Below are 12,100 nucleotides of genomic sequence, written 5' to 3'. Positions count from 1 at the left end.
CTCGCAATTCTGACTTTATATCTCGCAATTCTGACTTTATAACTCGCAATTGCGAGTTTATATCTCACAATTCTGTGAAAAAAAATGCAGAATTGTAAGATAAAAAGTCGCAATAACCTTTTTAAAATTTTGTATTCAGTGGCGGAAACGGGCTTCCATACATATGACCTAATGAAAGAGCCTGCAATAATGTGGTTTGACCAGTGTGGCGCTGTAGCCCAAAACTGTAATTCAGCCCTCCTGGATGCAATTCAAGAGAAGACAGCACTTCAGAGCAAACTCAGCTGAACCTGAAGCTGCCGAGTGGCATTTGTATGAATATGTAAATATATGCTGCATGCTTTCCTCTCAATAACGAAATACACACAACAAAAACTGACAGCGGTGTGAAAGCAGCAGTTAAAAACACATCTGATTACAGCGATGTGGATGTTTGCACGAGCTCTGCAGTTCAGTACTCCAGTAAAGTCCAGTCACGTCCAGTCATGTTTATTTGTATAGTACTTTATGCAATAGATAGCCTTAAATCAAGCAGCTTTACAGTTTTAAACATGAAAAACCAGAGTCAGTGTCGCTTTCAGTTAGAATTACAACTTGATTTTCTGTTATAAAGCAGCTCTCCAGTGTGGAGCTAGCTAATGATAAAATCTTTTTATTAGTGGGGGAAAAAATATTATTTTATTAAAGTGATAGTTTGGTTTGCGGAGATCAAAGCTTGATCTAGCTCAGGACTGTTTTGATTATCATAACCCTGTAAGGTATTTTAAGAGAGATTATGTTGTGAATAAAACAGTTTATCCAAAAATAAAACGTCTTATCACTTAACATTATTTTGTTTCTTATCCAGATGACTTACAAAAGGAGATGTTAGGCAGAATGATGTGTCATTCAGTTACTTTTCATAAAGCTAATTAAATGGTGAATAAGAGAGTTTCTCTGTCTGTCATCTCATTTTGTGTGCCAAATATATTTATTTGTATAAATTAATTATATAATAATTGTAATTACATAATATGATTTTCAAAAGCTGAAGTGATTACCTTTATTTATTTGTTAGAATATGTATAACTCAATATTTTAACTAATTGCAAAAGCTGAAAAATCAAAGTCTACTGATTAATTAATTGAAGATTTATCGATTAATCGTTCTAATAATCGTTAGATTAATCGAGTATCAAAATAATCGTTTGTTGCAACCCTAGTTCTGAACTGTTGAGTGTTTATGAGTCATAACACAATTAGCTTTTGCTGTTATTATATTGTATGTGTGGTTACTAAGTATGTTCTGTGTGGCTACTACACTGAAAAAAATGGTGTAGATTTACTATGAAACAATTTTCACTCTGAAATGGTCAGTAAATGTTACTGGCAAGTAGCACATTGAATGTGATGAACATGAAGCCTGAAATAGTATTTTATTTTAAAACCAATAATCTTTGTTTTATTGTATCCAATCAATCACCATATAAAATGTATTAGTATAAGGACCTACATTATGTTTTATCTACACATCTTTCTTCAGTGTAACATTCTAGTGGAATAGTTTGAGCCTATCTCAACATATTTAATTTTTCTTAAATATAAATTGCACAGCCAATGAAACGCATCACCGTACCTATGCAGATGCGAGCGGGGACGGATGACTGGCTGATCCAGAAAGAGACCCAGGACAGCACCACCAGCAGGCTGGATGGCACGTACGTCTCCAGGATGAAGTACAGGATACTCCTCTTCAGCTCGAAATGAAAAATCAGCTTGGGATAATTTCCTGGGAAGAGATTCAAAGTAGTGATGTGAAATGCTAATGCTGTCCGTCCCAAGTAAAAATCTTCAAGACCATCAATAAATCAGAGATTAAGAAGTTATTGGAGTGGTTTGTACACACTGTAAAGTTTCAGGAGTGCCAACCATATCATTATCATTGCAGGTTTATGTGTGTATGGAACAGAACTCACTCTCGTAACTGCGATGATTGACACCATAGCAATGTTTTGGTATCCGCTATTTCAACCAAAGTAATAATACAGCAACCAAAGACTTATTATGTTCACCGATTTTAACTAAACCACTGTTGACAGAGGAGTCAAATGTGTCCCTGCAGCACAAAAGCAGTCTTAAGTCGCTGGGGTATATTTGTAGCAATAGCCAACAATACACTGTATGGGTCAAAATTATTGATTTTTCTTTTATGCCAAAAATCATTAGGATTAAGTAAAGATCATGTTCCATGAAGATATTATGTCAATTTCCTACCGTAAATATATCAAAACTTAATTTTTTATTAGTAATATGCATTGCTAAGAACTTCATTTGGACAACTTTAAAGGTGATTTTCTCAATATTTAGATTTTTTTTTGCACCCTCAGATTCCAGATTTTCAAATAGTTGTATCTCAGCCAAATATTGTCCTATCCTAACAAACCATACATCAATGGAAAGATTATTTATCCAGCTTTCAGATGATGTATAAATCTCAATTTTGAAAAAATTTACACTTAAGACTGGTTTTGTGGTCCAGGGTCACATATTTGTTTAGGTTTGAAAGGCTACTTTGTAGAGTGTGCTCTTGAGTGGTTGACATGTCCACTTATTATAAGCGACGCTTATTAAGCATCTTTGGGCTTATTGTTTGAGCTTGGCTCAATAAGCGATCCAGCTTAGAGTCAATAAAGTAGGCAGGTGCAGGTCGCGATATTTTGGTATGTGACTTATTTCCAAGCATCTGGATTTGAGTTTATTATGGGCTTGTTCTTACTTGCTGTTCTTTTCTAGCAAGATCTGGCAACATTAATAAGTCAAAACGTACTCTGTGACAGAAAACACACAACTCTGATACATGTTTAAATACGCCATTAACAACTAGTTGTTCAGTTCGGTTCCGTACACACTGTATAGAATTTCTGTAAACGTTGTTCTCACTGCCTGCATTTTTCAGGAGTCAAGTTGATTGCAGAATGCGTTTGTCACTCCTTTAAATTACTGAACTGTGTTTACAGAACAGGAATAGGGTTGCAAAAAGGTGGAAAATGTCCAGTACATTTCGGAAACATTCCAGGAGTTTTTGGAATCTTCCAGGGATTTATGGAAAGTTTCCGGAAATTTACCGGATATTTTCCACCCCTTTGCAACCCTAAACAGGATTAAGCACTAAAAGCTGAATTTACACCCAAATTCAGCTGCAGTGTGTACATAGCCTATGCCACTCTTAAAATAAGAGGAATGATGGTCATTTTGAAATATGAGAGCAAATTATTGTTCTGGAGTCACTGCTGAACTCACAAAGCAATAATCTGCCGTAAACAAGAAACATGGCCACTTCAGTGTCATTTCTGATGAAGCAGGTGTTATTATCTGGCGTTGTTTAATAAGCTGCTCCACAGACGTTAGATGTGTGACTGTGGTGTGTTTGTGGTCTTGTGTACCCGTCTCATATACGGCCTCGGATTCTGAGGTGTAATGATCCTCTATGGTGTACTGAGCCAGTCTCAGCGTGTCCAAACCGCTCACAGAGTCGTTCCCACGCGCCCAGTAAAACATCACGTCATTGACGTTATAACCCCCTGTGAACAGATAAACAGCATATGTAAAAATCACACTTTCATACGTGGGAAATAAATCAGATATGTCTCGTCGTATACATCAACATTGCATGGTCAATTTACCCTTGAATCATACGATACAAAGACAATTTATGAATTGCACTATATACTGTAAGTTTTACACTGAAATGGGCAAAAATATACACTACCGGTCAAAAGCTTGGGATTGGTAAGATTTTTTAATGTTTTTGAAAGAGTCTCTCTTCTGCTCACCAAGGCTGAATTGATTTGATCTAAAATACTGTAAAATTGTGAAATATTATTACAATGTAAAACAGCTGTTTTCTATGTGAATATCTGTTAAACTGTAATTTCTGTGATGCGCAGCTGTATTTTCAGCATCATTACTCCAGTCTTCAGTGTCACATGATCTTCAGAAATCATTCTAATATGCTGATTTGCTGCTCGAGAAACATTTCTGATTATTATCAATGTTGAAAACAGTTGTGCTGCACAATATTTTCGTGGAAACTGTGATACATTTTATTTTTCAGGATTCACAGATAAATAGAAAGTAAAAAAAAACAGCATTTATTTGAAATAGAAATACTTTGTAACATTATAAATGTCTTCACTTTCACTTTTGATCAATTTAATGCATCCTTGATGAATAAAAGTGTTCATTTCTAAAACAAAATAAATAAATTAATAAAATAAAATAAATCATTTTAAACCCAAACTTTTGAACACTAGTGTATTTGTTTTAATATTAATCCATTCTCACACTTGCTTTGATCAGTGAAAACAAAAATTCAAATGTTAATGCTCAAGCAAAGACGCAAGACTAGAAGTCCAATGTTTTTGTAGTTTCATATAAACACAACATTTTAACAACAGATTAAATTATATTAAGAAATTGACATTATTATGAACAAGAGAAGAGAATTTGACGCATGCAGGTCAGTTCTGGAGTGATCTGATAAGGGACACATTGTAAATGCAGTCTAATTATTTCATATATTAAGCATTAGATTTCATATTTTGACGTGTAGTGACTCTATCAGATAAATGTCCACATGTATGGGTGTGTAATGTCAGTATGTGTGCTCTTGGTGGCGCTGTGTGACAGTAATCAGATACTGAGCGTCTGTGAGATGTGTTTTCTGGATTCATTAATGTGTGTTCACTCAGACTCCCTGAAGACAGAAACGGCGCGTGATGGAGTGTTTCTAATCTCACACACGACTGTGAGCCACTGCAGTCTCACATTATATATCTGTACAGTAAACCGTGATTTAGACTTTGCAATTAAGACATGCAATATGCTGCATGCAGGGAGCGGGTTCTGTCTTGATGTGGTTCACTGCGTGGCACGCGAATATAACGTCTAGATGAAAGGCCATGATTCAAAGAGACTTTAGAAACCCTCGTTTGAAACAAAGCCACCTTTGAACATCTCAATCCACCACGTCTCTGCATATGATCCATCAGGCACAAAGACGGAGAATCTTTCATTGTGCCGGTCTCACGATTTCTGTCAAACGTCGTATAAATATTTGAGCTCAATTTCAGAAGCGTTTGACCTGTACATCGACATGAATTTCCAAAAATAAAATTCCTTGGAGGAAGTCAGATTGCATGTAACGTCTGCCAAATGCATGGATAGTTTAATGTTCAAAACGATGCCATTTGTGTTCAGACAAGTGATGCACAACTTCTGGAAGAAATATGTGACAGTCTGCTGGATACTTTGTTATGTGATGGTATTTACTTCATGCTGACATTTTTGGCTGTTTTCTTAAAAATGCACAACGCAACTGAAGGGCTCAGTGAGCAAAAGCCATTATTTCTAAATTAACGGTAAAAAAAACCCCGTAAAAATGGCAAAAGAGCTATGCATTATGTTCATATAAAAGATTGTGCAAATAATTCTCATTGGAAAATTTGCGCAAAAAAATATCTGGCTAATTTGGGACAAAATGTGCTTAAATCGCCGTTTCGTAAAAAATATACTTAACAATTGAAAAAGAACTGCACGTTACGTTCTTATGAAAAATTGTGTAAATAAATCTGAACGAAAAAAAAACTGGCCTTTCAGAATTTGGGAGAAAATGTGCTTAAATGTTTTCATGTAAAATATATTTAAAAATTGAAAAACAAAACAAACAAACAAACAATAAATAAATACAATTGCGAAAAAATAATTATGAAAGGGTGTGCAAATAATTTGCTTTGGAAAATCTGTGGGGGAAAAAAAGGACTTTCAGAATTTTTGAGAAAATGTGCTTAAATCATCAGTTCATGAAAAATTATGTTTGCAAATTTAAAAATTCCAAAATAATTATGAATTATGTTCATATGATTGTTTGTTCAAATAATTCAATAATGTGAAAAATCTAGCCTTTTTTTAGCAAAATGTGCATAAATCATATTTTCATGAAAATCTATAGCAAAATAACTGCATATTATGTTTATATAGAATACTTTTTCTTTGGAAAACCTGTGGAAAATTACAATTTGGGGCAAAATTGTCATGAAAATAATGTCACAATGCAAACAACAACAAAAGACGCTAACACTTTACAGTAAGTTTCATTAGTTAACTACATTAGTTTAACATGAACTAAGAATGAACAATACTTCTACAGCATTTATTAATCTTCGTTAATGTTAATTTCAGCATTTACTGTGAACTAACATGAACAAACCATGAACGACTGTATTGTTATTAACTAACATTAACAAAGATGAATAAATAGTTCTTTGGAAAACCTGTGGAAAATTACAATTTGGGGCAAAATTGTCATGAAAATAATGTCACAATGCAAACAACAACAAAAGACGCTAACACTTTACAGTAAGTTTCATTAGTTAACTACATTAGTTTAACATGAACTAAGAATGAACAATACTTCTACAGCATTTATTAATCTTAGTTAATGTTAATTTCAGCATTTACTGTGAACTAACATGAACAAACCATGAACGACTGTATTTTTATTAACTAACATTAACAAAGATGAATAAATAGTTTAATAAATGTATTGTTCATCGTTCGTTTAATACATTAACTAATGTTAACAAATGACCCGTTGTAAAGTGTTACCAAAGCAGCTCTCGGGCGTTTCATTAGAGAAAGACTGCGGTTTGTGGGCGACAGACTGAGACTAAAGAAGCTCATCTAAACCTCTACTCTTTAAGCCGCCGCTCTTATATAAGCACCAGCAGAAGACGTGGAAGAGATCCACATCCAAAACTCACAAGAACGAGGAGCTCAGAGAACAGCAGAAGAGAGAAAGATAAAGTCAGCAAGAAGATAAAGCAGCTTTAGGGGCCAAACGAACGCAAATCAGGTTCCATGGGAAACTAAATTGACCTGAATCTACACACATCAATACAGGAGCATCTTGGACTGATTTCTGTCTGTCTGTCTGTAATATTTATTTATATATTATCTTATGCAACTACACATCAGAGATCTGCATTGCATGCACGTGCATGGAAAGTAAACAGGCGTAATGTGGCGTGTTTGGATGCAACCACAACATGTTCTTATCAAATATGAAACAGCGTGAATATGAAACGTGCCGTTTTATGAGTACAGATGTCACAAACAAGAGCCCAAAAACGTCAGGTTGTTGACAGAGCAACACTTTGGGGAAGCAAAAGCTGGAAGTGCGTGTGTTTTCTTACAGCTCTCTAGTTGTAAGGTGCACGTCTGTTTGTCCATGGGATATTTGGTCAGATCCATGTTACAGGCCACAGTCGTGGTGATCCTACAGAGAGAAAACATAAACACTCATAAACACTGACATGTTCTCATCATTTCTGACGTTTAATGAAAGGTAAAGAGGCACAGACTGCAAAACATCCCATCCGTAATCAGTATTTTATAGGACTGTCAATCGATTAAAATATTTAATCGCGATTAATTCCATTTTTATCTGTTCTAAATGTACCTTAAATTAATACTTTTCAAGTTTTTAATACTCTAATCAACATATGCATGGACAAATAAAGATGTTTTATGCAAATGTATGTTTATTATTAGTGAAACCATAGTCAACATAGAGCATGAAGACTAGACATGTTTCAAAGGTCATAGATGTTTTTCAAAGAACTTGTTCGTGTTTGAAAATGAAAAAAGAACATAGAAATACCAGGTTCCCTTTATTTCTCTTTCTTTGCACTGAGCAATGTATTTACTTACACAAGCCTGTTTACATTATTCGCAGGACAGGGCAGATCACTTCTTCTGAACATGCAAAATGTACATTTATTATTACATTTGTTTGCCTCTCTGTGCCCACATATACTGTATTTCGATGCAGCTAAATTCTCAATAAAACAGTTTTCATTGATATATTTTACTGTTTCTGTTGTCAGACGATGGAATGAATATGAAATAGAGACTGAAACGTGACCCATTAAGACTACATAGCTCTCCCTTCCAAGATGTTAATCTGCACAAAAATCCTGATTTATAATCGAGCCGTCGTCTGATGAAACCAAATACACATAAGATAAAGACAATAGCTGTGCTGCTCCTCTCAGCCGCTCGCTGAACAGAGCATACCGGCGAGTCTCCGAAACTAAATAAGGTTTGTCTAATTATGTGTTATGTATTGTTGCTAGGCGCTTTTTTGAAAAAAGTCGCCAAGTTGGCAACACTGTGCATCTCCATTTCTCCAACTACGGGTTAGGCCACGGGTCAAACAGAACATGCACGCTTCGTTAATCGCGCGTTATTAAAATTAGTGCCGTTAAAATGAGTTTGCATTAATGCGTTAATTTTGACAGCCCTAGTATTTTAGTCTTGCTTTCCAGTAGAAATATCTATAACATCATTAAACCAAGCGATTTAAAAAAATCCAGATTTTCTGAGCTTGTTTGTAGAGCTGCACAATTTGGAAAAAAAATAAAATAAATAAAATAATAATAATAATCATCATCATCACTATTATAAAATTATTATTAATTATTATTATTATTATGTAAAAATAAACAAATGTATAATAATAAATAAGTTTATATAATTTGTTTTGTTATTTATTATCATTTGTTATTTATTATTTTTAAATAAAAACAACTAAATAAACATTCTAAATATTTAAATAAGATGCAAAACTGAATTCAGACTTCTTTATTTTGAATTGTTATTCATTTTAACAAGGTTTGAATTTAATATTATTATTGTTATTACCAATAATAATAATAATTACAAAAACAACAATAAAAAATTATGAAAAATACCTATATTATTATATACTTAATGTGAGTTTATATCTCACAATTCTGTGAAAAAAAGTCAGAATTGTGAGATAAAAAGTCGCAATTACCTTTTTTTTTATTTTTTATTCAGTGGCGGAAACGGGCTTCCATAGAAAAGTTACTAAATCTAGCGAAAAAAGTTGCTAAGTTTGCAACATTGTGCATCTCCATTTCTCCAACTACGGGTTAGGCCACGGGTCAAACAAAACATGCGCGCTTCGTTAATCGTGCGTTATTAAAATTAGTGCCGTTAAAATGAGTTTGCATTAATGCGTTAATTTTGACAGCCCTAGTATTTTAGTCTTGCTTTCCAGTAGAAATATCTATAACATCATTAAACCAAGCGATTTAAAAAAATCCAGATTTTCTGAGCTTGTTTGTAGAGCTGCACAATTTGGAAAAAAAATAAAATAAATAAAATAATAATAATAATCATCATCATCACTATTATAAAATTATTATTAATTATTATTATTATTATGTAAAAATAAACAAATGTATAATAATAAATAAGTTTATATAATTTGTTTTGTTATTTATTATCATTTGTTATTTATTATTTTTAAATAAAAACAACTAAATAAACATTCTAAATATTTAAATAAGATGCAAAACTGAATTCAGACTTCTTTATTTTGAATTGTTATTCATTTTAACAAGGTTTGAATTTAATATTATTATTGTTATTACCAATAATAATAATAATTACAAAAACAACAATAAAAAATTATGAAAAATACCTATATTATTATATACTTAATTATGTATTGTTATTATTTTTACTAATTATTGTCATTATTAATTATTAATAATATAAAAATACATAAATTAATAATAATACATGATTTTTAAAAATAACTTTAGCTATTTTTTATTATTATTAAAAAAATAAAAATATATTCATAATAACAATAATAATATTTTAAATGATGATGATGACGATGATTACTATTATTGTTACTAAATAAACATATAAAGATTACTAACTGAATTCAGACTAAACATCAGTCCAGCTCGAGCAGATTCACAGCTATATATATATATCTGTGCTACAGACGAGATAAAGCCTCACCGGAGCGCATAGAGAACGGTTCCGTTGGGAAAGATCCGGATCAGTCGGTTCTCCACGGTGATGTCGTGGAGGAAGGACTTCTTGGAGTCCACTATAAAGGTGTCTGGGACCCACAGCAGCTCCACCAGTCGCCCGTCCAGACTCAAGCTCTTATTGCCTTCAAACACGAGCCGCTCGTCTGTCCAGCGCTGCCGGAGGAAGATCGTGGCCGTGTAATCCTGCCCAGTCAACAACAGCAGCTCGATCAGCAACGAATTAAGTTCTTATAATACAACAGCAGAGCATCCATAATGATTTAGCAAACACTACAAATATACATTTTCACATTTTATGAACAGAACAACATAAACTGTGTGAGATGAGCCAAAGATTAATGCTTGAGGTTAAGAATATGAACAAACCCTTGACTTTAAGTACAAGCAATAAGAAGAATACATATTTTAATATTATTTTGAAATATTATTATTGTTTTGTTTTAAATTGTCATTATTAATCATGTAAAAAAAAACTTTATAAAATATTTAAGTTAAATAAATAATAAACATGTTTTAAATATTATTTAATTATTATTATTATTATTTAAAAACATTACTATTTATTATAATATTGTTAATATTTCGCAATCCCTCAACCTCAAGCATGAGCAATCAATCAATCAATCAATACAAATAATAATGAGCACATAACACATTTCGAAGTCATCATTCATGGAAACTAATGTATAAGATATTTTAATTTCACTCCCAGGTGTGGTGTGTGTTTCTCACCATGTTGATCTCTGATATCGTATCAATGCTGGCGATGTCTAAACTCATGCCCACCGTGACGGGACCATCTGAAGCACAGAGACGAGAGAAGCCATGCAAACATCATGTACATCTGCAGCTCTGCAATCCATCGTAATTCAGAGAATCCTTGTTAAAGACGCAACTCTCAGCTGTTTACTCTGAAACTATGACTCAGGAGGAGATGCCGATTCACTGCGTTATTGAAGTATCTGTCCCTTCGGATTCGCCAGCAGAACTTCACACGAATGCACTGTGAGAGATGTGAGTGGAAAGGCAATTTACTCTGAGATGAGCAGCTGTGAGAAATGCATTACGCCGTAAGAGCGACGGGAAGCAATGCAAAGATGCAAACGATTCGACATCAACAGTGGATTGATTTCATACCAACTACTGGAGTTTAGTCTCATTAAACAGCTTTTGCATTCATGCATTTAGCAGACGGTTTTATCTGAAGCGACTTGCATTGCATTCAAGGTTTACACTCGATTAGTTAATGCATTCTTTGCGAATCCCAATGATCTTGACGTTATTAGCACCATGCCGTACTGTGAGTTACAAGAATACTTTTGTTAGTTGCTTATACTCTGCGACATGGCAAAAAATAAATAAAATCCTGTTTTTTCCAGAACGCTGGACTGATTTGAGATAATGATTTAGATTTTTTTTTAAATCTAATTCAAAATATTAACAAAAAACTACAATGGTATCTCAATTGTACTTAAAATAATAAGTGAGCATGCATATTTGTTCGAGAGCAACGCAGGCTCGATTGCATGTTATTGCATTTTGTAATGTCTCAGAAGACGCCACAAGGGGCGCTATAGTGCTAATTCAAATAACAAGAGCAACAGTTTAAAGAGAATCTTACTGAGAAGGTTAGTTAAACTCTTGACATGTTGTTCATGTACAACGAAACCGTGTCTTAATTGACTTCTGAGCATCTTTCTCTCACTTTCTGATTGATGATACTGTGGCTCAATCACATTTAGATTCTCGTTTGAATGTGTAGCATAACCAAGCATCAAACAATCTGTTTTAAATGAAAATGTTGGAGTAAATCACCGTTCAGCCCACATAAACACGCACATGCATTAAACATCCATTACGTCCTTACTGTCAAAGAAAGGCCGGAGGTATTTGTTGTATCCTTTCATCAGCTTCTGGATGGTCGGAGGAAGAATCTCTCCCTCTTTCACCTCGGAGCTGAGCAGAGAGTTCTCCAGAAACCTGTGGGAGAAACACGGAGGAATATGAACGAAGAGAAAGAAGGTTTCGCTTCCTCTGCACTGTCATTATTTCAGGGCAGATCGCTGATGAACGGTTTGGTTTCAGTGTTAAATCAGCGGCCCACACTGATAACAGTGTTCAGATCCCACAACAACTTTACATTAAGATAGAGAGACAGAGAGAGAGAGAGAGAGAGAGAGAGA

At 33.9% G+C, this 12,100-nt stretch overlaps 1 protein-coding gene across 1 annotated transcript in view; it reads right to left on the bottom strand.

The window, feature by feature from the left end:
- LOC107689348 (gamma-aminobutyric acid receptor subunit pi) overlaps positions 1 to 12,100 on the bottom strand; it is a 79,811-nt gene that overhangs the window by 8,542 nt on the left and 59,169 nt on the right. Inside the window, exons 3-8 of the mRNA XM_016487302.1 lie at positions 11,785 to 11,897; positions 10,650 to 10,717; positions 9,883 to 10,100; positions 7,233 to 7,315; positions 3,423 to 3,560; positions 1,616 to 1,768 (exon numbers count right to left, since the gene is read on the bottom strand). Coding sequence (XP_016342788.1) covers positions 1,616 to 1,768; positions 3,423 to 3,560; positions 7,233 to 7,315; positions 9,883 to 10,100; positions 10,650 to 10,717; positions 11,785 to 11,897 — 773 coding nt within the window. The remainder of the gene's footprint in view (positions 1 to 1,615; positions 1,769 to 3,422; positions 3,561 to 7,232; positions 7,316 to 9,882; positions 10,101 to 10,649; positions 10,718 to 11,784; positions 11,898 to 12,100) is intronic.

Source organism: Sinocyclocheilus anshuiensis, unplaced genomic scaffold (assembly GCF_001515605.1).
Source record: "Sinocyclocheilus anshuiensis isolate Anshui unplaced genomic scaffold, SAMN03320099.WGS_v1.1 scaffold709, whole genome shotgun sequence".
Lineage (NCBI taxonomy): Eukaryota > Metazoa > Chordata > Actinopteri > Cypriniformes > Cyprinidae > Sinocyclocheilus > Sinocyclocheilus anshuiensis.
This window is presented reverse-complemented; position numbering and strand designations above follow the sequence as displayed.